The following is a 27,847-nucleotide window of genomic DNA, read 5'->3' as shown; positions in this document are numbered from 1 at the left end:
CTGGCTGACCTCATGCCCTGATCATCATGGGACCTTGTTTTGTCTTTAGTCTACCATCTCACCCATCTCTCCCCCGAAAATTCACACACAGACTCGCAGCTACGTTGACAATAGCAGCTAATATTTGCCCAGCACTTATTCCACATGAAGCCCTTCACGTGCATCATCTCTCAATTCCCACCTTTACATGTGAGGGAGTTGAGACTCAAAAAGTTTAAGTGGCTTGGCCAAGTTCAGATGGCTAGGGGAACAAAGTTCTTTACTTCTGATTCCGTTTATTCCATTCTTGAAAGTTCTTGGGGGAAGGGGAGAGGATGCCTCATTCTACCCGTTTTTCTCTGCTGACTCTTGCTCATGGGAGCTGGTTTCAGTAACTAGCAGAAATGGGGTTCAGACTTGGATTTGTTTGATGTCAAGGCTGATAGATTTAATCACTCCCCCCAGAGGGCCTTTGCTCATTTGACAGTCTCCTATGTTTCAGGCCCATTTTGACAAGGCAGTGCTGATGGGCTGATGCCCCACGATGCTGCAGACAAGACCCCATCGCCCGATATGCTCTTTCCCGACCTGTGGCGCTGGCACTGAGGCCGGCGGGTGGGGTGTGAATATGTGTGTCAGGCCTAGAAGACCCAAGTGCTGCCCAAGGGAAAAGCCCCCTCCTCACCATGTTGATCTTCCCTTGAGGGTGAGCCAAGGCTGACACTGAGATGGCTGTCACCATGCTGACCGCAAGGGCGTAGTAGGTGTTGAACAAGGCCTTCTTTTTTTCATCCGGAATGTCCAGCAGAGCGGAGTTGAAACTCGGCCAGAACATCCACAAGAAGAGGGTGCCTGGAGGCCAGAGAGGGTCAGTGGCCGGAACCAGTATTCCTGCTCCAAAGCCTGAGCCAGGGGGACTTCAGACAGGAGAATTCTGGACCTGGCAAGTCTCATCTCTGTCACTTTCTTGCTCTGTGACTTTGGGCAAATCATGTCTCCTCTCTGAATTCTTAAGCTGGTAGGGCCCAGCTAACATACTTTACAGGTAAGGAAACTAAGGTCCAGAGAGTTGAAATCACCAAACCCCAGGCCTCCTGACCCTGGCCTTTGATGGCTAAATGCTTATTTTTAAAAATTAATGGGATGCTTTCATTTGGCCCAGTGGCCTGGTATTCAGTTGCCTGCTGGCGATCTCACTGCCTGATTTCCTTCGTCTAAGCCTCTCCCAGCCTCTAAGTTCATCACTTTTACTGGAGCTCTTCAAACTATTGATACACCATTATTACTCCTCTCTTCCCACCCCCGTTCTTTCCTCCACTCCCAGGCCTGGCTTTCTTCACGTGTCCAGTTCTCTGCTTTAAGTTGAGGACAAAAGGATTGGATAACCTTATTTAAACTGAGATGTAATGAGCCTCTCCTCTCCTTTGGATATTAATGAAGAGAAGTTCCCTAGAGGGGAATGCTTCCTTCAAAGATGTGAATTCATCAGATACTACTTGAGGAAATGCATCATTACCGAAGGGCTTCAGACACCCAGAGAAGTTTGGAAAAGGAGAGAGATTTTTCTGCAGAGCCCTTTTGGAGCCTCTTGCCCACCCCAGATCTGAGCCCACCCACGCCACCTTGTCCTCACCCAGCATGGCGAACAAACTGGGGCTCGTTGCCGTCTGATCTTTGTCCTCCGCTGCATTGGGCAGAGGCTTTGGGAGGCAGCAGGCCACAGTCAGCCCGAAACAGGCTGCAAACACGTGGATGTACATCATGCTTATGTGGTTGTCCATCTGCAACAAAACTCAGCGGGAACAGTGAGTGTCAGCATCTTCTGCCCACAGGGAGGGAACCTCCCGTGTTCCTTGGAGAAAGTTCTGGCTTCATGTAGGAGGCGTGACTTGAAGTCAGGAGGCTGACCCAGCCCAGCAGCCCCCCTTTCAGAGGAGTCCCATGAGTTGCTGTGTATTTATTCCCGACAGGTTTCTGGTTGGCTTTATTTATTTAGTTGGCTGAGTCTTGTGGCTTGCAGGATCTTAGTTCCAGGACCAGGAATTGAATCCAGGCCACAGCAGTGAAAGCGCCAAGTCCTAACCACTGGACTGCCAGGGAACTCCCCTCTGGTTGGCTTTAAACACTTTTGGCTGAAGTCCACTTAGGTGGGGGAACAGCCACACGGACATGTACCCCACTGCTTCCTACATTTTGGCAGAATTTCAAATTTTGCGTAGAGTATGAGTGATATGATCTTTGCAACATGAAGCAGCCAGAATTTTTATAATACTGAACTAAAGTGTTCAGAAAATTCCAGCTATATGCTAATTTTGCTTTACGAATATCAAATTTAGTAACCCTTCATAACTCACTTCGTGGGCTACTGGTAAGTCCTGTCAGCTGTGCCTTCAACAAATGTCCAGATTTGGCAGAATTTTTACCACCATGCTCCACTGACCCCCACCTTGGTTTAAGCCACCATCAACACTTTCCCAAATTTTTGCAGTAATCTTCTAACTGGTCTCCCCATTTCCACCCTTGTCCCCTAACTGACTCTTCTCCACGGAGCAGCCAGAGAGACCCTGTTAAAATCTTAGCTCATGGCATATTTCTGCTCAAATCCCCCAGTGAGGGGGGTGGGAATTCCTCAATGTCTCCCTCAATGTCAAAGTCAGCGTTCTTACTATGACCTACAGGACCCTGCATGATCTGCTCTCCCACAACCTCTGTGACTTCACCTCCTGCTCATTCCACACACACTGTCCTTGCTCTTCCTCAAACCCACACTCACGCTCCCACGTCAGTACCACCTTGCACCGTCTGTTCCACTGACTGGAGTGCAGGGTGGAGGGAGTGGTCCACCCTGGGTACAGGCAATAAGGGGATGCATTGTCTGTAGAGAATTTGAAACAATTAAAGCAACTAAAAGTCCCTCTGCTTTTTATTATCATCATGTGCCAACAATTCTAAACAGTGTCACTGACACAATCCTCCTCCTGAAAGAGGCAGACCACTCCCACGGCCCTGCCCTCCATCTGCCACTGTCCTCAGATACCCACGTGACTTGCAAACCTGCTGCCTTCAGCTCTTTACTCAAAAATTATTTGCCCAGTGAAGCCTTCCTTGGCCAACCTCTCTAACACTTTATCCTCCCTCACTGCTATTCCTGTCTGCTTTCCTCATTTTATTTTTTTCTCCATAGTACTTATCACTATCTAACACACTGTATCTTTTGCCTTTTTTATTGTTTATTGGCAGTCTTTCCCTCTGGAATAGAAGTTCCACGACAGCTGCATTTCCCACTGCCCAGAAGAGTGCCTGGTACATAAGAGGCTCAGAATAAATATTTGTGAAAGGAATGAATGAATGGTAAGGAACCCTCAGTCACACATAAAAATGAAAGTCTGTGGAATTCCCTTGTAAAAACTGAAGAGGTCTTGCATTTTTAATCTCTTTGAGGTCCCCCAGGAATCCAAAAACCACATTTGGGAATCGTCAGCTTGGAATACTCACTTCTTGAGTTGCCTCTACTGGGAACAGCTCTGGTTTCTGGCTCTAGTTTCCCCTGAGCCCTTCCATGAAACAAACCCAGGCTGAATTGAAGTTTTTGAGGAGAAGCAGTGAACTCTCAAAATCAGTGCCAAACCCTCCCCCGGACCAGCTAAACTAACACATTGAAGCTGCAGAGAAGAGAGGAGATGGCTTTGAATTAATGCAGCTTTTTAAAACAACCACTGTGAAAACCATAACAAAGCAGGAAAAGGCTTATAATGCATTGCCCACAGTGGGCTTTCCATCTCTGGGAATTGACCTCTTTCCTTGACAGTTTTTACCGTGGGAACCGCCTTCATAGCATTTGCTTGCTATGTTTAAATGTTTAGCATAAATCACACGTTTGCAACCCCATTTTGGCCTGTCTTTCATTTTTTTAATCCCAGAACCTTTATCAAATGGAGACAGAGGGCTTCCCTGGTGGCGCAGTGGTTGAGAATCTGCCTGCCAATGCAGGGGACACGGGTTCGAGCCCTGGTCTGGGAAGATCCCACATGCCGCGGAGCAACTAAGCCCGTGAGCCACAACTACTGAGCCTGCGCGTCTGGAGCCTGTGCTCCGCAACAAGAGAAGCCGCGATAGTGAGAGGCCCGCGCACCGCGATGAAGAATGGCCCCCACTTGCCGCAACTGGAGAAAGCCCTCGCACAGAAACGAAGACCCAACACAGCCATAAATAAATAAATAAATAAATAAAATATTTTAAAAAATGGAGACAGAGCCCTCCCCTTTCACCTGCTCAGCCCTCATCCCTGAGGTCCCTTCTCACAGCACCATGACTCACATTGAAGACTTCCTTGCCGACCATCCTCGTGGCACTAAAGGCTGTCACCTCTATCAATGTCATCAACAGCAGCTGCAGCAGGTTGACCTTCCCCAGGATGACACCCACTGAGATCAGCACAGATGTAGCGCTCATGGTGGATATCTGAATACTGGGGAGAGGGGGCAAGACAGGGCTGACTGAGAAGGAAAGATGCCTCCCATTCATTCATCCACTCATTCAGCAAACACTTGTTGAGGACCTACTCTCTGCCTGAAACTTTTCAAGAAACTGGGGATGGAGTAGGAGGGCAAATAGACAAAATTTCCGCTCTCATGGGGATGGAGGCTGCTGAGTCTGGGGTCTCCTTCATCCCCTCCCCCACCCAGGATGGCAGCCACGCTCTGATTGATCTGCATACACTCATCTGTACTGAGGATGCTCCGAAGTTCTCATAGGAATGTCTGATTGTTCCCACGGGACCGCTTCTGGGATCTGACTACTAGGATTCTGCCCTGGGCTTCTCTTCTACTGTCATCACTCACAGATGCTCAATAGAGGGCGCTCTTCACCTGCCCGCCCATCCTTCAGGCACCCTCCTCTCTCCCTCTCCCTGTAGTGGAAAGAGACTGGGTTTGGAAGTAGGACAAGCCTGGCTTCCAGTTCCAGCTTTTCCACTTGAACAGCTATTTAATCTCACTGAGCCTGTTTCTTCATCTGTAAAATAAGAAGGATGATAATACTTATCTCATGGGAGTGTTGCGGGGGATTAGAAGGAATAGTCGTGCATGTGTGTCTAGCACACCATGACTGGCACAAAGAACTAACTCAGTGCTATTACTGATTCCTTCCTTCCCTTGACAAGTGAGCAAGCTTAGTGCAGGGATTCAGAAGGAGAAAACAATTTTTGTTTTCAAGACACTTATGATTGGGCTGGGGAGACAAAGCGGACATCATGACCCTGTCAATTAAAACCATCTGCAATATCACAAGGCCAGAGGGGTTCACTGGAGGGAGAGAGCAATGTGAACTGGACTCATCAGGGAGGGCTTCCTGGAGGAGGTGGCACTGAGCTGGACAATCCATTGTGGTTAAACCAACCCACACTCCTCTGCCACTTTGCTGAGACCACCCCTCCCCCTGGGAGTTGATGATGATGATGCTACAACCACCACCACCACAATAATAGTGATAATAATAATAATAATCTATTGAGCATTATGTATAACAGGCTTGCAAGTACATCACCTCATTTAAATTTTAATCCTCCAGATAGCCCTCTGTACATGGTGCTAGGGTACCATTCAGTACCTCCATTTTACAGGTGAGGACATTGAGACTGGAAGAGGTGACTGTTTTGGTAATGGCCACACAGCTAGTTAATGACAAATGTAAGGTTCAAACCCACCCATTTGGCCTGGATCCAAAGCCTGTGTTCTGAAGTCTGGACACAGACTTCCCACTGTTTGCTGCCAAGGTAGTGTCCTACTTAAGGCTCAAGGACTTCAGAGGGAAAGCCAGAGGAGGCCAAAGGTATGGGGAAGGAGCCTCACAGGGGCCAGGAATTATTTGAAATGAAGGGTCACTCAGTGCTTCACTGTGGCTGGCCATGTTATCTTTTGGGTGAGCACTCATTTAACTGGCAAAAGCCTAATTCAAGAGATTCTGTGCCAGTGGGAGGATTTCAGACCTCAGGGGCCAGCTGGGACCAGGGAGGTATTGAGACAGTGAAGTACGGTGCTTAGCACAGTCTTGTTCAGGCTGCCAAGGTTGGAATCCTGACTCAGCCACTTCCTGGCTGTGTGGCCTTGGGCAAATGACTTAACCACTCTGTGTTTCCATGTCCTCATCTATAAGGGAGAGGCAAGGCCTACGGAGCTGTTGGGAGGGCAAAGTGAGTCAAGCAAAGTAAGGGGGTTGGTTATTGCTATGATAGGCCCTCCAAGACCTTTTAACATACAGCATTAAAATTAATATCACAACTTTCAGGGTTCTTTTTATTTTCATCTTTGTTCCAATAACCATTTACTAAGTCCTTACTATGTGAGGAAAACAAAGGAGGACAAAACTGAATAAGACAGGCCCCTGCCCTGAAGGGACTGGTCATCGGTGACTCAAGGCAGAACCGATTCAGTGCCAAGTCAGGCCTCGGGCGGGTGAGGCCGCAGGAGAGGGAGAGGGCCTGTCTGAGAGGCAGGCCTGGACACCGCCCACCAGCCCAGCCAGAGCAGGAAAGTCCAGGAAGGAGCCCATTGTTCAAATCTGTGAAGACAGCCCCATTGGGGGTCGCAGCTGGGAGGACCCAAGTGGTCAGGGCAGGGCAGGGGCGTTCACTCGGGCTGTAAATGGCCTCTTCTTGTCTTTCCGGATTGAGTGGAGAGCAAACAGATTCCTGCAGGCAGGACGTCAGAAGAAGGGGCAGCCTGGAGATGCCTGGAGACTCAGGCTCAGGAAGCCGAAGGCTTGTGTGACCTTAAGCCAAGGCAGCAGAAACACCAGACCAGGACCACCCTATTGGAGTTCCGCCAGAATGCCCTTTGTCACTTCCCAGGTGGTTACTGGGGTTATTGAATCCCCATGGGGATCAGCCCTAAAATGGTTTAAAAGAAAAAAGGTGAAGAGTTTTCTTCAGGGCCCGTGGGGAGCTGGCTACACTGTGTTTCTTGTCAGGACCACTCTGCAATGTGTGGGAAAGGCTACAGAGTTAAAACTGAAGCCATTTCCACCAGTTAGCTATGTGACCCTAGGCAAGTGTCTTACGAGCTCTGAGCGTCTAGTTCCTTGCCTGTACGCCACATCAGACCCCTACTTGGAAGGGCTAAACAAACAATGTTTGTAAAGTGCCCAGCACAGAGCCTGGTTCATGGAGAGATGTTTAACAGCAGTGCCCAGAGGTTTAGTAGGGTCTCAGAGGGGAGGGTAGAATGGCCTTGAAGGGGTCCCCAAGATACCTAAGGTGGGATTTACCCATCATCTGGGCAAGACAGTTTCAGAATTGGATAAAACCAAAAAACAATTTTTAAAGAAAAATTTTACCTGGTTCCTCCTATTAAGTGTGAATGACTTTTTTTGCAGGTATGTACAACTTAATGTATGTGTGTGTGTGTACATATATACTCTTGTGTAACCATCACACAGGATAACATAGAGAATGTTTACTGCACCACATAAACTTCTTTTGTGCCCCTTCCTAATCAATAGACACGACCTTCCTCAGGTAACCATTATTCTGACTTCTAGCAACACAGGTTAATTTTGCTAGTTCTTATAAAGGCATCTAAATAAATCAAAGTTAATTTAAAGAAACTAAAGACAAGGCTATTTCTTGTCCACCAGCATTTGAGGACTGAGAGTACTTCCTTCTTTTCAAGAGACTCTCTCTCTGAGTGTGAGATTTCTATTTCTTTTTGTCTAATCTCTATTAATTTTTTCTTTGAACTAATATTTATTATATAAGTTTATGAAATCAAAATCAATAAAAAAGAAAGGATACAGGGTGGGCTGTAGATCTGGGCCCCTTGTGATGTCACAGAGTAGGGTTGTCAGATAAAATAGAGGATGCCAGTTAAATTTGAATTTTAGACAAACAATGAGTAATTTGTTAGTATAAATAAGTCCTGAATATTGCATGGTGTCGGTGCTAAAAAGAGAAGGGGACAAGCCAGCTCTTCTAGAATCTGCCCTCTTGGGCCCCAGACCCCCAAGGACCCAAAAGTGATCCAGCGGCCATCCAGTTACCTGGAAAGATTGAGGACCATCTTCCTAAGGGAGAGTTGGTTCAGGAAGCCATCCAGCAGGACTGTCAGCTGCACCCCAAGGGCCAGCATGAAGAGATTGAAGGCCACGCTGCTCCAGCAGTGTCTCCGCAAAGATGTGTTGAGGAAACCCAAGCCAAGGACTGCCATGATGATAACATCCTGGAAGTCTGCTCAGGGAAGAGATGTTGAGAAGGAGGAAGAGAAGCAGACAAGGTGGAGGGTTGTGTGAAATTGGAGTTTTACAGAACGGCAGCTGGAAGGGTCATTAAAGATCATTGAAGAGTACTTAGTCAAGTTACTTCCCCTCTTTGAGCCTCAGTTTTCTCATCTGAATAATGGGGATAACACATACATACCATGCAGGTTTAAGGGAAGGTTTAACTGAGCTAATGCAGGGCTTGGCCCATAGTGAGTGCTCAGTAAATGCAGCAATTATTGTTATTATTAAACACAATGATATGAACACGTGTAGAGCATCAGGACAAGTCCTTGCACATAGTTTACACTCAGTAAAGGTACTGACTCCTGCTTTTGAGAATCTGGTTCAACCTCCTGATCATGTGTGAGAGAAAATAAGGCCACAGAAGCTAGTGACTTAGCTCAGGTCATGCAGAAGAGGGGGCAGAAGCGGGTCTAGAGGTTCATAGGCAAGAACCAAAATTATCTTCGCAGAAAACGGCTCTCTCCCTTTGACCCCTGCTGAAAGGGACCTGGTGGGCCAGCAGAAAGCACCAGAGCCACATGGGTGACCCTCCCCTTTCCCAGCCTCAGACCCTGCACAGGGGCTGCTGTGACAGATGAGTGCAAGGGACTTAGCTAATGTTCCGAAGGGGACCAGCAAAAGGAAACGGGTGGATGCTTTGAATTAATTCCAGGTTTGCAAAATGGATAACAGTTTGGGCTCTGGGACCAGATAAGCTTGGGGTCATATCAGGGCTCTGGCACTTTCCAGCTGTGTGGCTTAATCTAGCTATTTAATGTCTCTGAGTTTTAATAACAGCCGACATTTATTCAGTATTTACCAAATGCCAACACTGTTTTAACCACTTCATGTAAACTATCTCATTTAGTTCTCACAAGCATCCTTCAAGGTGGGTGCTGTTTTTTTTTTTTAATATTATTTATTTATTTTTTTGTTTGCCCCGGGTCTTGGTTGTGGCCGGCGGGCTCCTTAGCTGTGGCATGCAAATTTATAGTTGCAGCATGCATGTGGGATCTAGTTCCCTGACCAGGGAACGAACCTGGGCCCCCTGCATTGGGAGTGTGGAGTCTTAACCACTGCACCACCAGGGAAGTCCCAGGTACTGTTATTATCACCATTTTACAGACAAGAAAACCGAGGCACAGAGGGGTTAAGTAACCTGCTCCAGTTGGTAGAGTTGGGATTTCAACCTAGACGGTCTGCTCTGGAGCCTGTGCCTTGAGCTACCACACTATCTGCCCTCCTGCTTTTCTCATCTATGAAATGGGAAAAATAATCATACCTCTCCTATCAGGTTGCCAGAATCAAACAGTATGAGGCACATAATTGTTCAGAATAGTAAAGACGATTTTACCAACAAACACCAACTATGTTCATACATGTACAAATGCCTGGAGAGAGATCTTGAAGGAATTTTTTGCCCCATGGAGATTATCTCTGGGTTTAGGAGAGTTTTATTTTTTTTTAAATGTTCAGTGTTAAAAATTTCTACAACCAGCATGTGGACAGTAAGTAATTTTTTTTAAAGGAAAAAGCATGGGCTTTGAGGTCAGACAGTTCTTTTTGACTCCACCTCTATCATTCCCTATTAGGTTAAGCCATATTAAATTGCCAACATTTGACCATTTTGACCTATAAAAATGGCAATTTTTATGTTTCAACCTCTTAGCTGCATGGCCTTGTGGGTTGCTTACTTTCCTCCTCAGCTAAATAAGGGCAATTATCCCCCCCTCGGAGGGTGCTGGGAGAGCCAGAGGAAGTAATGTTTTGTTCAAGAGCTTGGCACCATGCCTGGCACATGGAAAAAGCTCAGTAAATGGTGGTTATTCACGACCAGCACCATCATCACCATCACAGCAATAAGAACTCACCTGGTCTCCACCCTTGGCTCTGATAACAAGGAAGCTCTCATTTCCAGATCTCTCCAAAGCCTCTTCAATTTACATTTAAATTCACTTTCATTGAAAAATACACATACCTAGAATCTTGCACATAGGACTTGGGTGGGTGTTGATGATCCCAGGTCAGTGTGACAAACACCAGGTTATAGGAGACCCGGGCATCTCCACGGGATCTGGGGACTTGGGGAGTGGGTGAGAAGTGGACAATCAGGAGATTCAACTTCCTTCACCTTTCTTCTCTGACATAAGGGAGGGGGATGCAATGTTTCCATCTCCTGCTTGCATCCCCTTAGGAATGGGGGTGGAATGGGGGTGGGCAGGGCACATTTTGTATAGGGGGTCCTCTTGGGATCCCTCAAATTCCTTCAGGAGCTGAGCAGGAAACTATGTATATAAAGGGTACAATGTGCATTAGGGAGTGGTGAGGGCTATGGCCAATTGGAGACTGCGAACCCCACTTTAGATATTCAAATTCAATCTTTTCTTCAACACTGCTGTTAAAAAACAAACTAACAGGGCTTCCCTGGTGGCGCAGTGGTTGAGAGTCTGCCTGCCAACGCAGGGGACGCGGGTTCGCGCCCCGGTCTGGGAGGATCCCGCATGCCGCGGAGCGGCTGGGCCTGAGAGCCACAATTGCTGAGCCTGCGCGTCTGGAGCCTGTGCTCTGCAGCAGGAGGGGCCGCGATGGTGAGGGGCCCGCGCACCGCGATGAAGGGTGGCCCCCGCTTGCTGCAACTGGAGAAAGTCCTCGCACAGAAACGAAGACCCAACACACCCATAAATAATAAATAAATAAATTAAAAAAAATAATAAAAAAAAACAAACTAACAAACAAACAAACACATCCACCATCTTGCAACAATGCTATATGCAAAGGGTCCAGACTTATCGAAGATTCCATGAGTAGGGGGATGCTTGCCTTTTCCTCTCATTCTACAGAAGGGGACCAGAGACAGCCTGTGACTTACTTAAGGGCACACAGCATGTCAGTAACAGAGCCAAGCTCTGGACTCCTGGTGCAGTGCCCTCCCATCAGGCTGGGCTGTCTCTTGCTCTTGTTTGCCTGCAACGCACTAAAGGACCTTAGGCAAGTCCCTTGCCCTCTTTGGGTCTCCGTTTCCCTATCTGTAACACATGGGAGTCAGACTTGATACTCTGTAAGGATCTCACCGCTCTGGTGTGTTCAGAGGATGGGGTCAGTGGGTGGGGAGGGGAAGGGCACCAGGATTACAGCAGACGTGAGGCTCTAAAGATAGAAAGTCAGAGGCTCTTGGCTGGGAGCTTTATCAGGCACAGCTGCCACATCTGCTGCCAGGTATAGGCACTCAGGATCCTCCTCCCAAGACCCCACAGTGTCCTTGAGGGTGGGGTTGTGCTTCGACCAGGGGGATGAAATTAGGGTGGCAGTTTCTGGGAGCTGTTGACAGAGCACATTCACCCCAAACTGGTCAGTAAATCACATTTGATTTCAGGGTCCCTTTACTCTCACCCCCTGCATCCTCCCGTTTCCTCTCCCAGCCTCCCAGGGCTCTGGCCCACCCCTGCTCCTCCCATGTCTCACGACCTGGACCCCAACTTCAGCACTGGGTCCCAGCTCAGGGCGTCCCCACTGGTGTCAGCCTCTGCCTCTCAGACCCTGTGCTGCACCCCTCATCAGCTGCTGGTCTGATAAGCTAATGATGCTAAGGTGTCCAGGGGTGATAAGGAGAGGATTGCTTCAGGGGCCCCAACAACCGGGCCCCAGAGGGGAGTTTTACATACTGTCTAAGGCAGGCCTTCAGAAGTTTATGAAAGTTCCATGACTTAGAGAAATTCTAACCTGGGAGTCCTGCAGGACAATAATTACCATCACTGTAACAGCGGGCACATACATGGTGCCCGCCACATACCAGGCACCCTTCCAAGTGCCTGCCAGCCTTAACCTTCAACAAGCCCATGCAGGAGGTACTATTTATTATCCCCATTTTACAGATGGGGACAGGGAGGCACAGAGAGGTGCTGTAATTAGCCCAGGTCACACAGCTAGCAAATGTCGGTGGCAGAGCTGAATCCTGACTCCCTGGGCTTAACCACTATACCATCCTGCCTCTCCATACATTCTTCAGTCTCCATAGTGTCAAATGAAGAGTGTGGACCTCTGAGTCAGGTTGTCAGAGTTCAGAGTCTGGCTCTACCTCTGTGTTCCTGCTTGCTAGTCTGTAAAATGGTCTGAAACAATAGCACCTGCTCAGAGGTTTGCTGTGAGTACCGAGCTCTCTGGCTCCTTCGAATTGCTTAGCCTAGCACTGGGTGCATGGTAAGTATTAGTAACTATTATTCCACGCCTGCCACTTGTTAGCTGTGACTTTGGGCAAGACTGTGCCCCCTTCCTTCGGCCTGGCTGCCCCTGGGAGTCTCACTCTGTGTCCCCACCCACCCTAGCCCCTCCCTCTGGCCTGCAGACACTTCAGCATCGTCAGCTCTGAAGCCAGGCCCAGCTTCTGTCCCTCAGGCCCTGGGCTCGGCCTCCACACTGTGCTCCCCACCACTGACTGGGAAGACCTCTGCAGCCCCTGTCAGGGACCATCCACGGAGCCCCACGCTGCCTTCCCCTTCCCCGCAGCCTCTCACCCCACCCTCACCCCTGCAGCAGCCTGGGACAAGAAAAAGAGATTGCCCAATCAAAGGGGCAGTCAAGGCTGAGATATAGAAGGTACCAGGGTTTGGGGGTATTTATATGTCACTGGCAAAGCCCCTCTTGTCTTTTAGTAGCTCTGCTTACTGCTTCTAAGGAGTATGGGGGCAATTGGGTGGTAGCCACAGTGCAGGGCCCAGGATGGTCCCCCAATGTGGCAGCTTGCAAGCAGGCTCTGTGTGATAGGTTGTCAGAGTAATGGCCCCCAGTGAATCATGCCTTCCAGTATAGACCCCTCCCACCTGAGTTGAGCCTTGTGATTGGCTTTGGTTAATGGGACATTAGCAAACACGATACAAGCAGAGGCTTGAAAAGCACCTGCGCATTGGGGCTTGCCCTCTCTTACAGTGGTAACTCATTTGCTGCCATGTGAAAAGTCTGGGCTAGCCTGCTGAAACCACATGGGCTAGCTGCCAGCCAGTACCAACTGACGAACATGCGAATGAGGTTACCTGAGGCCATTCAGCCACAGTCAAACCTCCAGGCTGGAGATGCATAGTGACCCTAGGTAAAACTGACAGAAGAACTGCATCACCAAGTACAGCTAAAATTGCTGAACCATGGAATCATAATCAGGAGCAAGTTAGATGATTTCTGTTTTGAGCCACTAAGGTTGCGGGTGGTTTGTTATGCAGCAATAGATAATGGATGCACTTGCTTCCCCCAAGCATCTCACAGGCACCTGAATCCCAAGCCCAGAATGAACATATCATTGTTCATTTATCCCACAATCTGCCCCTCCCCTTGTGTCTCTCATCTCAGGAATGGGCTCCTCCATCTGCCAAATCTCACATATGAAGCCATCCTTGACTCCTCCCTCGTTTTCACCAAGAACAGCTGATTTTATCTCCTAAATAGCTCTTGAGTCTGACTCTTCACTTCTCCTCTCTTGTCCCTGCCCATCTGGCCTCATCACAGGTCATCCAGGCCAGTGGTCACCAGAGTAGGGATCACACCCCTCAGAAGATGCTCCAGACAATCCACAAGGGCTGCTGGAAGAAGAGATAGTTGCACTCTAGTTCTATTCATTTTTACTAACGCAATTAAGGAACTAAAGTTTATTCATAATGAAAGATAATACTCTTTATCAGTCTTGGTATGTGTTCATTCTTCTAATCCTTTCGACAACTAAAAAAGTACTATCATCATGTGACAGAGGTTAAAACAGAGGCAGAGAGAGGTTGAGTGATTTGCCCAAGGTCTCACAGCTAAGAAGAGGCAGAGGCAAGATGTGAATCAGTGGGGCTTCCCTGGTGGCGCAGTGGTTGAGAATCTGCCTGCCGATGCAGGGGACACGGGTTCGAGCCCTGGTCTGGGAAGATCCCACATGCCGCGGAGCAACTAGGCCCATGAGCCACAACTACTGAGCCTGCGCGTCTGGAGCCTGTGCTCCGCAACAAGAGAGGCCGCGATAGTGAGAGGCCCGCGCACCGCGATGAAGAGTAGCCCCCGCTTGCCGCAACTAGAGAAAGCCCTCGCACAGAAACGAAGACCCAACACAGCCAAAAATAAATAAATAAATATTTAAAAAAAAAAAAAAAAAAGATGTGAATCAGTCTAGCTCCAGTAGTCCTCAAACTTCCATGAGCCTTAGAGTCACTTAGAGCGCTTGGTAAAACACAGGTTGCTGGGCCCCACCCTAGAGTTTCAGATCAGTAGGTATGGATGGGGGCCCGGGTATTTCTAACAAGTTCCCAGGGGATTCTGAGGTGGCTAGTCTGGGGACCACATTTTGAGAACCACTAATCTAGGCTCTTCTACCCCTAAAGGCACTTGGTGAAGTTTGCAACTCTGCAAGCATTTAATGTTCAGATGAACCCAGGAGCCTCCTCTCACTTGCTCAGGATGTCAGACAGTTTAGTCTCCTAGCTTCAGAAGGTGTTCTAAGGGAATATTGGGCCACTGAGCACGGGGGTGACATGTGTTTCTCGATATTCGTCATGTTGCAACTAACGACAGGGATGTTTTTTTTTAATTTACCTCTATATTATGGAAAATTTTAAGCATACACAAAAACAGAGTAGCATGATGAACCTCATGTACCCATTCCCAGCTTTGATGATTGTCACATGGGGTCAATCTTGTTTTTATTATCCTTGTTTCCTTTCTTCTTCTTCTTCTTCTTCTTTTTTTTTTTTTTTGGCATGAAGCAGACCCTAGACATCATTCCATTTCAATATACTTCTCTAACAAACAGGGCCCACTATTTGTTAAATTGTTAAACCTGTTTCTAAATAGGTTAAAAACCACCCACTATGCTATTATCACACCTAACAAAACTAACAATAATTTCTGTATATTATATAATATTGATGTTTTTCTCCAGTTTCCAGATTGTCTTAAAAATGTCTTTTTTAAGAATTGGCTGGTTTACATACGACCCAGCAATCCCACTACTGGGCATATACCCTGAGAAAACCATAATTCAAAAAGAGTCATGTACCACAATGTTCATTGCAGCTCTATTTACAATAGCCAGGACATGGAAGCAACCTAAGTGTCCATCGACAGATGAATGGATAAAGAAGATGTGGCACATACATATAATGGAATATTACTCAGCCATAAGAAGAAACGAAATTGAGTTATTTGTATTGAGGTGGATGGACCTAGAGTCTGTCATACAGAGTGAAGTAAGTCAGAAAGAGAAAAACAAATACCGTATGCTAACACATATATATGGAATCTAAAAAAAAAAAAATGGTTCTGAAGAACCTAGGGGCAGGACAGGAATAAAGATGCAGATGTAGAGAATGGACTTGAGGACACGGGGAGGGGGAAGGGTAAGCTGGGACGAAGTGAGAGAGTGGCATGGACATATATACACTACCAAATGTAAAATAGATAGTTAGTGGGAAGCAGCCACATAGCACAGGGAGATCAGCTCGGTGCTTTGTGACCACCTCGAAGGGTGGGATAGGGAGGGTGGAAGGGAGACGCAAGAGGGAGGAGATATGGGGATATATGTATACTTATAGCTGATTCACTTTGTTATAAAGCAGAAACTAACCCACCATTGTAAAGCAATTATACTCCAATACAGATGTTTAAAAAAAAAAAAGAATTGGCTGGTTTAAATAACTTATCATTTACAGGGACTGGATTAGATTAAGTGGATTGACAGATTGCTACCTAGTTTCTTTTTTTTTTGCTACCTAGTTTTAAGTCAACTAACCTTCACAAAATGGACTAATGGCTCAAACAACTCCTGCCAAAAAACACAGATTGAAGGCAGAACAATAATGGCAGCCAAACATACAGAAACAAAAGGGCAGAATGATACTTCTCCTCGTGCAGACTCTCCGTCAGCCACATTCAGAGTTTAAAAAAAAAAAGTCAGTCTAATCATATCTGACAAGAAGTCAAGCAAGATAATTTGAAATTGTCAAGAAGACCCCGAGGAATGGATTGCCATCCACTATCATTTATTTATTTATTTATTTATTATTTGGCTGCATTGGGTCTTCATTGCTGCATGCGGGCTTTCACTAGTTGCGGCAAGTGGGGGCTACTCTTCATTGCAGTGCGTGGGCTTCTTACTGCAGTGGCTTCTCTTGTTGCAGAGTACCAGCTCTAGGCACACAGGCTTCAGTAGTTGTGGCACACGGGCTCAGTTGTGGAGCACGGGCTTAGCTGCTCCGCGGCATGTGGGATCTTCCCGGACCAGGGATCGAACCCGTGTTCCCTGCCTTTGCAGGTGGATTCTTAACCACTGCGCCACCAGGGAAGTCCGCATCCACTATCATTAACAGTAACAATGGGGGCTTCCCTGGTGGCGCAGTGGTTGAGAATCTGCCTGCCAATGCAGGGCACACGGGTTCGAGCCCTGGTCTGGGAAGATCCCACATGCCGCGGAGCGGCTAGGTCCGTGAGCCACAACTACTGAGCCTGCGTGTCTGGAGCCTGTGCTCTGCAAAAAGAGAGGCCGCAATAGTGAGAGGCCCGCGCACCGCAATGAAGAGTGGCCCCCACTTGCCGCAACTGGAGAAAGCCCTCGCACAGAAACGAAGACCCAACACAGCCAAAAATAAATAAACAAATAAATATTTTAAAAATAGTGTGGGAAAAAAAAAAAGAAAAAAACTTTCCTTTAAAAAAAAAACAGTAACAATGGACCTCGCCTTAAGAGTGACTGACACCATCATGATCAGTAATTTGAAAATATTTTATATTTACTTTTGATTTCTTTCAAATTTTCTAAGTTGTGTACATGTATAGTAATGTACAAAATGTATTCATGTAGCAGTACCTATAAATATGGTGCATGCTTGAATAATGGTGCGCATGATCAGAAAAATATGAAGCCCCCTGGTCCATACTACACTACAGCCTCCACACGGGCCTTCTACCTCAAGTCACGCTCCCTTCCCCATGCCCATGCCAGCCCTGGAATGGCTTTCTCCATAACCCAAACCCAAACTGATCACACTCCTGCTTCCTATTAGATCAAAAGAATGAAAGGCAAACTTCTTACTCAATGCAATGGGTCCACCACACCCTGCTTCCCTATTTATGCTCCAACAGCACTGCAGTGTTAAACCCCAGATTGGTGCAGTCCGATGAGTGTACACACAACGGTTCCTGCTGCGCTCTCAACCCTCCATTGTCACATGGTAACTCCTACTGAGCCTCCAAGGCCTGGCTGGGCAGTCACTTCTCTCCAGAGGCCTTTCCTGACATAACCATCTCCCTGCCTGGGTTGTGGGCCCTCCTCTGTGCTTCCATACAAAGTGAGCATCTGAGGACGCTTATATCTATTATATGTTAGCAGCACAGCCTAGGAGTAAAGAAGAGGGACCCTGTACCCAAATGACAAAGTTGAAATATTGGCTCCTACGCCTACTGATTATATGACAAAAGACTCAACCTTACTGTAAAATGGGGTCGTGAAGCATCATGGTTAAGGGCATGGAAACTCAAACCAGACTGCCTAAGTTTATTTTTTTCCCTTAATTTAGTTTTATTTATTTATTTATTTAATCAATTTAATTTTTCTTTTTAATTTTTTAACTTTTATACTGTAGTATTGTTGATTAACAATGTGTTAGTTTCAGGTATACAGCAAAGTGATTCAGTTATACATATACGTGGATCTATTCTTTTTAAAATTCTTTTCCCATTTAGGTTATTACAGAGTATTGAGCAGAGTTCCCTGTGCTATACAGTAGGTCCTTGTTGGTTACCTATTTTAAATATAAGGCTGACTAAGTTTAAATCTGCTGTGCTATTGCTAGCTGAACAACCTTGGGCAAGTCACTCCATGTCTAAGTGCCTAGTTTCCTCACAAGAACAACGGAGATCATAATAGTACCTGTCTTGTAGAGTTATGGTAAAGCATTTAGAATAGTGCCTGGTACCTAGTAAGTAATCAATAAATATCATCCCTGATTAGCATGCGTTTGGATCTCACATGGTTTGTAATACAGGGTTGAGGGAATGAATGAGTGAATGGATTGAATTACATTGTACCGGATTAAAAAGAATTTAAGTAAATTGAAATGAATTAAAATTGTGTCCAGGCCTCACTTGTCCAGCACTGAGAGCCCTCTATGGGCTGGCCCATTAAGCAGTGTAGGGACTTCCCTCCCCAAGTCATCTCCTTGTCCTTCTTTCCACTGCTGAGGGCCCAGGGATGCCTTCCCTTTGCTTCCAGTTAACTAGTTAACATCAATTAGAAACAAGCAAGCACTCAACTAGGCCCAAGCTTCAGCTTTGTCCCAGGGACTTCACTCAAGGAGGCCCTTCCGTTATCATAAACAACATATTGACTCACTGATATACTTGAAAACTCATCTCAACTTTTAAAAAAAGCAAAAGCCACACCACTGTGGATGTCTGTCTTGTTTAGAGTTGTTCTCATCACAGTCTATGAATATTTTTAGCTGCATATAAAATAACAACCATCCTACATTCCCCTTCAGCCAGAGCTTATGGCTCTGGATTTGCAGGCAGAAAGCAGACTTCCCAGCCCCTAAGTGAGAGGAAAGCTTCCAAAAGGAGGGTGGTACAGAAATGAGAAAAAGAGACCAAAAAAAGGAAACGAAATCCCCCAAACCTGACAGCAACATGAAATGCATTGCTTTTAAGGAGAGAGAAGCGGGGGTGGGGAAGCAGAGAAGCAGAGAATTGTGAAGACCATTTGGCAAAGGGAATTCTAGGAACACAGAAAAGGAGGCCCCTCCCTCTGCCCTGACAAATCAAGGGAGGCTTCATGGAAGAGGTGATGGTGACACCGGTCCTAAAGAAGAGACTGTATTGTTGGCTTGGTCTTTGCGCAGCGAATGGAAGAGGATGAGGGAACCCCTTTCCTCGGAGACTTTGTGGAAAGGAGCCCCTAGGCCCCTGGAGGACCACAGACCTCCTCTTCCCCTGCCCCTGCTATTTGCCTCTGTGACCACCTCCCCTCTGGACACTCACCTCGATAGGTCCTCATGAGCTTCTTCTGTTCCTTTACGGAAGTTTCATAGGAGGTGAAAAAGAAGAAGACGAGAATGAGAGTCACCTCCAGCATAAAGGCCCACAGGGTCAGCGGGCCCCGCACAGACTTTTGGTACTTAGAGCCCATCCTGTGTCCGTCTCTGTGCGGCAGTTCCACCAGCACCGGGCATTACACCTCGGCTCAACACCCACTCGGGGGAGGGATAGGGGAGACACCCGCCCAAGGCCTTATCTCAGGCTGCACGGCTGGCCCTGCTGGCCTGTCTATGGAGTTAACACAGGAGCAGAGAGGCAGTGACAGGGAGGAGGGAAAAAATGCATTTATTCCAACATTAACTGATTCATTCAATCATTCATTGATTTATTCATTCAACAAGTAGTTGCTACATTCCTACTGCAGGCACTGTGCTCAGTTGAAAAGAGGGCATTCGTTCACTCGATCCCCAAACATGAGAATCCTTCTCTACCCCTTACTTCATTTACCTTCACTATATCTTGCAAGAATGGCAAAGAATAGATCAACTCAACGCCTCTATTTTACAAATGGGGAAACTAAAGCTCAGATGGGGCTTTGGATTGGCAAAATTTCTCTTTAAAACCTTACCACATGTCAGAGAGGGCACCAAGTGGGCTCTTAAAAAGGATATATTGAATGAATGAATGAATGAATGAAAGCAAAGAGCATTGCTAAGCCCTGGGGAGGACATAGGACCCACAGAGAACTAACTCCTCAGAGCTACACAGTTGAAATTATTTTTATTTGAAACTGTATTTAAATTGACCTGTTTCTAAATCTCTTAAGGACAGGTGGGAGAAAAGAAAAGAGGCTTGGGTCCAGCTCTAGTAAAACCCTGGTGGGAGTCCTGATCCAGCCAGAGACTAAAATTGTCCCCCATTCTGGTCACCTGCTCACAGAGCATCCCAGGACTCTGCCTGGGGCATGAACACTGCAATGCATTTGAGGATGGCCACCAGCCTTAGCATGCCCAACCCACAATGGAGGACAGTTCCCTGGAATAGGATTTAGGGCACCTGAGATCTAGTTCTGACCCTGCAGCTAACTTTTCCTGTGGCCACATCCATTTGCTCAGCAGAAGATCTAATACATAGTAAGCATGGAGAAAGGGAGGGAGGGAGGAATCAAAGTTTTTTAACTTCTGCACTGGCCAGCCACTGGCCACTGAGTATAGACTGAATTTATGGAAGCCCAGAGACTAAAACTTGGCTGGGAGTAGCAGGGAGGCAGATTTTGGCCCAATATGAGTGGATACTTTATTGACCATTCGTGGGGTAGTGAGCACCCTGTCACTGGGGGAATGCAAGCAGAAGCTGATGGTTGCTGGTCAGAGATGTCTGGCATGTGATTCATATCTGGATCAAGGGAGATTTTAATCACCTGGTAGAATCTTGTCTTTTTGTTTTTAGATGAAGAAACTGAGACCCAGAAGGTCACACCCAAGGTCATACAGTCATTGGCATCAGTCACTTCTTGCTCAGCACAGCTTTATTTACAGAAGGGAAAAAATTGAGAATAACCTAAATGTCCAATAGTAGAAGACTGGTTAAGTAAACTACAGGATACACAATCTGCCACCCATATGATGGTTCTGAACATGGGGGGAAATCCAGAGGAAAATGCTTTTAAGGTTTCTCAAAAACGGCACAGAGGATATATTATTTGGTGAAAAAGGAAATTACACAGCAGTGTGTAAGTATGATCCCACTTTTGTAAAATAATAATGACACAGTATGTTAAGACATGCATAGGAAAAAAAATGCCTGCAAACCACTACCTGGTTACTTTTGCTTTAGGTATTTTCGGGAGCTAAAATTTACTAAGCACTTAGCATGCTAGGTACTCTCCTAGGCACTTTACATGTATGAACTCAGTTAACTAGCCTGTGAGATGGGACTATTAGCCTTTACTACAACAGAGGAAGCTGAGGCACAGAAAGGTTAGGTGACTCGCCCAAGTTTATGGGACTAGTAAGTAATAGAGCTGGGATTTCAACCCGGGCAGTCTGACTTGTGCACCTGGGTGTTTAACCACTTAACTTTAGCCCAGATAACTTCTAAGTCTTCTTCCACTTCTAAAAGTCTAGGAATGTAGGGTTCTAAGCCTTCTGCTATCTCAACAGTAAATAAGGGAGTAGGTGCCCTCGTCTCTAGCGATTAGCCCTCATGGTCAGCCCTGGTTCTGATTTCTGGTTCTTTTCTGGCCATCAGCACTTCTTATGAGCTGGGTTTCCTTAAAGAGGGACTCCCCTGTGAGGGGGATAAGTGAATGTGACCCCTGTTGGCATGGGTCCTGTACCAGCAGGTTGTAAGCCAGGCAGCCCAGGGAAACCAAATGTCAGGCAGATGAACACCAAAGATTTCCAGTCGCTGCCAGCTCCTGTGCCTGGAGCCCCTGATGGTTGTGTTTACCAGCTAGCAAATTCAGTGATGATGGCAGCTGGTTCTCACAGGGGCATCCTAACCCCCTTTGTGTCCTGATCCTGCCTCAGTGAGGGACTGACCGCTTGACAAGAGGGCCAAGCTCCTCAGTGAACAGGAAGGCTTCTTTTATTAAAGGGAGGGGACCCCCCACAGGTGGCCTCTCCCAGAGGACTGGTCAAATGGGGAGTTTTCTGTCTTCCTCTCTAACTCTTGCAAAAGACCCCTGTTTTCTGATGACAGTTCCAGATAGTCTGACTTCAAATCTTCAAGGCAGGGCCCCTAGTACAAAAAAGCACAGGCGATCTAGGCCAGAAATGTCATAAAGCAAATCAAATGTTAATTGTTGACTCTAGGTGGGAGGTGCATGGCTTTTCACTGAACATTTCTTTCAACATTTTTGGTATATGTTTGAAATTTTTCGTAACAAAATGTTGGGGGGAAAAGGTTCTGTGTGCACCTGCCACTCCCTATGCCAAAAGCACCCCTCCCCCCAGGTATCTGCATGCTCCTGCCCTCGCTGACTCAGATCCAAGCAACAGGAGACCAGGGACTTTTGACTGTTGTATCCTCAGCACCTGATGCTTAGTCTATAGTAGGTGCTCAATAAATATCTGTTGACTGAATAACAGCTGCCATTTCTGGAATGCCAAGCACTGGACCCAGCATTTTGCATACATTATTTCATCTACTCTTCCCCTCAAGCCTGTGAGTACAGGCATCACCACTCTCATTTTACAGATGAGAAAACTACGGCTCAGAGAGGTGATGTGAGCGCCCAAAGTCACAAAGCTAATAAACAGCAGAGTCGGAACCCAACCCACATCCATCTGATGCCATGGCTTGTGCTGTTAACTACTTTGCAATTCTGCCTTCCATTAACTAAACAACTCACAGTCTCAATTTCCTTATGAGTCAAATAAGATGAGCTGCTTTGCTTTCCTCACAGAGTTATTATAAATGTGAGACTATGTAAGCATGCTTGGCAACCTGGGTTTTGGAAATGAAGGTGAGCAAGTGGTGCCATGACTGTGGCCTCCTGTTCTGAGTGACCAGGCTTCCTCCGGGTGTGATGAATCAAGTCAGAGAGACTGCAGCTTTCACATGTAATCATGCGTTTTCTGTAAAAAACAGGACTCTGTGAGAATACTCACCACGCCCTCCTCACCTGAGTCAAGTATTGTAAAACTCAGTCATGAGCAGTGACCAAGGAGGTAGGTAGGCCCTCCATCTCCTCTCTGGAAGCTTGTCCACACCAAGGGTGTGATCCTGCTCTGGGCATGCCTGGTTAAAGTGTGGCTACGTCAATAATTTATTCATTTAACAAACATGAGCTCTGGAGTCAGGCAACATGGGTTCAAATCCTAGCTCTGCAAATTATTAGCTGTGTGACCTTCGGTAAGACTACCAATATCTCTGAGTCTGTTTCTTTACCTGTAAAGTGGAGAAAATCAGGGTCAATCTCACAGGGTGGTTGTGAAGATTAAATGAGGTAATGCACATGAAGTGTCACATGTGTAGAAAACACTCCATAAATGTTAGCATTATTATTATGGCACAAGCTTGGCATGTTTACCACAGAAAACTTCAAAAATGCGAAGGTGCATAAAGCTTACATAAAGCACCCATGATTTCATCATCTCCCCAAACCAGCTCTACTTCTTTGTGTATATATCCTTTCAGATTTTTTTCTATTCATGTGAATTTATGCCTTGTTTCTTCCCCTACGAAAAAGGGATTATATAGCAAATGTTTAGTAACTTGCTTTTTTCATGAACAGAATATCATAAGCGGTTTCCAAGCCAGGAAAAATCTTTCTATAACACTATCATGGTGGATAAGAGCCCAGGCTCTGACACCAGACTGCCTGGGTTTGAATCCTAGCTCTATCACTTACTGTGTGACCTTAGGCAAATGACTTAACTTCTCTGTGCCACAGTTTTCTTTTCTTCTCTTTTTTTTTTTAAATAAATTTATTTATTTATTTATTTATTTTTGGCTGTGTTGGGTCTTCGTTGCTGTGTGCGGGCTTTCTCTAGTTGCGGCGAGCGGGGGCCACTCCTCGTTGCGTTGCGTGGGCTTCTCACTGTCGTGGCTTCTCTTGTTGCAGAGCATGGGCTCTAGGCACACGGGCTTCAGTAGTTGTAGCACGTGGGCTCAGGAGTTGTGGCTTGCGGGCTCTAGAGCTCAGGCTCAGTAGTTGTGTGTGTCACAGTTTTCTCATCTGTAATATGGCACCAGTAGTAATCTCTTTGTCATAGGATTGTTGTGAGGATCAGATCAAAATGCCTATGATCCTTAGAGGAGTGCCTGCACATAGTTAAGTGCTATGTGTCATCATTCTCCATGGCACACTGATTTCCACAGTAAGGATGTGTGATCATTTGTTTGACCAGCCCCCTTTGTGGGATATCTGGGCTATTTCTAAACTGTTTCTGTTCTAAACATACTATGAACATCATTCATTAACAGGGTTCTCTGGGGGATACAGACACACGTATAGGAGGTGGCCATCCAATGTCTGGATTTTTCCGTGACCCACGTGGGACAGGAACAAAGCTCAAGGCAGCTGGGCCAGCCGTGCCTGGCGGGTTTGAGGGGATCGAAGCTGCTGAAAGAGGTGGGTATGCAATTTCCTCATATGTGAAATAGGGTGTGATGATCTCTCTCCAGGCTATTCTGAGCTATTTTGAGCTCAGTTGAAGCTCACATGCCAATCCCAACCCCTTGGCCATCAGAAAGTCCCAGGAGAAGAGGAGGAACAGCCTTGAATTCCTGTCTGGCCCTTGGTCTTTTGAATGAGAGCAAATAATTTCCTCTTCCCTGTCTTACTCATCTGTAAAATGGCCACTGCTGATCTCCCCTGCTTCCTGATTGGTGGTGGCAGTGTGGGGAACTGGGGAGCTCTGTGTCAGGCCTCATCTCAGCCCAGTTCTGTGCCCTTAGGATCCCAAAGGGTCCTTTCAGGTTGCAGAGGTGAAAGGCTGCAACTTGGCTAGAGCCAAAGGGGTTTGGGCTATGGTTGGTCCGGAAAATACAGGGTCCAGCTGGGACAGGAGGTGTGAGACGAAGGGAATGGAGAAGGGCAGACTTACTGTGGCCTGTCCTAGGGCTCTTGACAAGGAGGCCTTTCCCATCATCCCACTCCAGCCAATCATCAGATCAACAATCCTTACCATCAAGAGCCATGTACAGGCACCAGAGCATCAAGGCTTCATATTGCTCAGCTTGTGACTCAAGCCAAATTCCTTTACCATACCAACTGCATGACCTTGTTTTCTCTGAGCCTTGGTTTTCTCATCTGTAAAATGGAGCTAACGTGTTCTGCTTCTAAACATAGGGCTTGAAGTGTCTCCAGAGGTGATCTTGGCACAGGGTGGGCAGGTGACTCAACTCTGGACACCAGTGAGTTGACATCTGAATTGCGACTGGAACCCAGACCTCCAGATTGCATCATCTTGGGCCAACCCTGGGATTCTCTCTGCCCTTCCTCTGCTCTCAGATAGTCCGTTGCCCAATAGTAACTCCCAGCCACACACTCCAGTAACACCCAGCCACTCCACACTTCTCCACAGCATGGAATGCCCTTGTCAGGAACCTATTTGATTGCAGGCTAGACAGTGAGCTCCAGAAAGCTGGCATGTGTCCTCAGTGCCTCTCTCATCTTTTCTCTGGATTATTCACCTACCCATTCTGCAGTGTGCCGTGGCACTGTCCTAGACGACAGGGACCCAGTGAGGAGTGGAAAAGACCACAGATATGGCCCCTAACCTCACAGAGTTGACTGTCTTAGTCCCTGGCCCAGGTAATCTGGAACCTTGCCGTCATGGAGAGGAGGGCTATTCAGGTCGACGAACCCCATGGAGTCTGGAGCCATGATCTCACCATGTACCTATGCCTTTCAGCCTCCAGTCATACTGATTTAGGTTCTGCCTGTATCCTTCTCCATGAACCAACCTGCCCTGGCAACTGAAGTCTTTTTCTGTGGTTCCAAGCAGAGCATTTCACAGTGATGGGCAGCCTTGGTGAAACTTTGAGCTCACAGAGTATGTTATCCTTGGCTGCCCGGTGACACTTTATCAACGTGCTGGAGGAGAGGTGAAGGATGAAAAACAAGTATACTGTTAACAGAAATGACTTGCTGTTACCTACTGCATACCTGGCCCTGAGAGTTCATCATCTGGTAAGCCTTCAAACAAACCTGAGTGAAAAGAGAGGCTCTGAGACATTCAGTAACTTGCCCAAGCTAGTAAGTGGCCAAGCTGGAATTTCAATCCTGGTCTGAAAAAGCAGGTATTCTTGCCATTTTTCTAAACTGCATCTCTACAGGGTATGAATCCAATCCCCAAGAAGCTTTTCATCTAGGTGGATGGACAAGCCTCACCCAAGAAACCACTAGTTAGAAACAATACTGACAGAGATGCTCTCTGTAGGAGTAAAGGCAGGAAGGAGGGAAGATAAGGTTGTACTAATGGGTTTGAGGACAGTGAGTAGATAAGGCTTGCTTGCCTGAGGAGGCCTGGAAAATAGGGGTGGGTCCCCATTGTGACCATCTTTGGATGCCATAATAAAGAGAATGGGTTTTCTCTTTCAGGCACTGGGTGATCCTTGAAGATTTGTGACAGTATAAAGTAAAAGAGCAGCAGTTGAGGATGATGCATTTGGTGTAAATTACAAGTTCCTTCTTGGGGCGGGTTTTTCAGGGGGTGATCACAGGGCAGGGAGAGGTCCACGCATCCCAGGACAAAACAAGACGGCATCTGCTTCCTGTAAGTTTTTAAAATGTGCTGTAGGACCATCTAACTGTCCCACTGTTGGTGAGTGGTTAAGTTGGTACAGCCACTTGACAGGAGATTTTGCAATCATCAGAAATATTTAGGAAGGGTGCATTAATTATAGCATGTAAAAGTGCTTGTTAGCCAAAGAACAGAATACAAAATTGAATATCTAATATGATCACTATTCTGCTTAATAATAAAAACAACAGTAATAGTAATAATATATCATCCATGGGGGAAAACTGGAAAGAAAGGGAAAAATATAGAATGCTAACAGTAGTTGTGTTAAGGTGATGAGACCCATGGGTGTTCCCCCCAACCCAGCCAACTGTGCTACATTTCCCCAGTTTTCTTTAATGACATGCATTCCTCTTTTCGACATACATTCATCTTTTTCTTACTCTTAAAAAAATTTTTTGTTGTCTTTTCTAATTGTTATTTTGCCATACCTACTTTGCAGGGGTAAATGAACAAATAGATGCAGAGCACCTAGCACGGTTCTTGGCACAAAATCGGGGCTCTAGGAATGTTAGGTGAGAAGGGTCGCTGGCCCGGCATCCCCGCAGCTCCAGACCTCCGCCCGGGGGCAGAGACGCTCCCGAAGCCGACGCTCGCCGGGTCCAGCAGGCGCGGTGCCCGCAAAACCCGCCGCCTTGCCCGCCCTGCGTACGTGGAGCCCGGGCCGCACCGCCCCACACACCCCCTGCAACCTCGCGCGATGTCGCGCGCACCCACGGCCCCGCCCCCTGTGACACCACCTCCAGGAGGCAGGACTGCAGCGGCCCCGCCCCGCGCCTCCTCCGATAGGCCGCCGCGCTGTCACCACGTCGCGGGAAGCTGGCAGGGTGTGTGTGTGTGCGCGCGCGGTTTGCTTTGTCATTCGTACCCCCGTCGCTGGCAGGCGCGGCCGGCTTGGTCGAGCATTCCAGACTCCGCAGGAAAGGCCCCCGGCGCCTCCCGGATGAGAAGGGTGCTGTGAGCCCCTTACATAATGATGCGACTGACTGGAGCACAGTTCAGCCCAGATACGCACATGCCGCAAACCCAGGCCTCGCGATTTCATAGGGTGCTAGTGATAGCCTACAATGAAAACAGTACCGTATGCTCTAATGTGGATTATAATACAATGAAATGCAATCCAGTAATAATGAAATGTTCCTTCGCAACAAGGCATAATATAGGATGTTATATTTATAGGGCCTATTTATAAGCCTCTATTTAAGTCTTTTCTGATAGGCTCGGACTCGGGCCCAGACACCGTAATGATTGGCGCACTCTTCTGTCCTTCAAAGAGGCGGGTTCTAGAGTCCGTTTTGCCACAGCGGGCCCTGGGATTGGCCGGCAGCGGCATAGAGGCGCCTTCGATTGGCCCCGAAGGCCGTCCG

The 27,847-nt window shown here is 47.1% G+C and overlaps 1 protein-coding gene across 1 annotated transcript in view; it reads right to left on the bottom strand.

Annotated features, from left to right (window-relative positions):
* Window positions 1–25,866, bottom strand: part of LOC309631697 (RH-like protein) — a 45,374-nt gene extending 19,508 nt beyond the window's left edge. Inside the window, exons 1-5 of the mRNA XM_082398537.1 lie at window positions 19,228–25,866; window positions 8,014–8,200; window positions 4,297–4,447; window positions 1,613–1,760; window positions 665–831 (exon numbers count right to left, since the gene is read on the bottom strand). Coding sequence (XP_082254663.1) covers window positions 665–831; window positions 1,613–1,760; window positions 4,297–4,447; window positions 8,014–8,200; window positions 19,228–19,375 — 801 coding nt within the window. The 5' untranslated portion in view covers window positions 19,376–25,866. The remainder of the gene's footprint in view (window positions 1–664; window positions 832–1,612; window positions 1,761–4,296; window positions 4,448–8,013; window positions 8,201–19,227) is intronic.
* Window positions 25,867–27,847: the final 1,981 nt, after the last annotated feature.

The sequence above is a fragment of the Balaenoptera borealis genome (genome assembly GCF_965194805.1).
Source record: "Balaenoptera borealis genome assembly, chromosome: 1".
In the NCBI taxonomy this organism is placed as follows: Eukaryota; Metazoa; Chordata; class Mammalia; order Artiodactyla; family Balaenopteridae; genus Balaenoptera; species Balaenoptera borealis.
The sequence above is the reverse complement of the archived record's forward strand: the minus strand, read 5'-3'. Positions and strand labels throughout refer to the sequence as shown.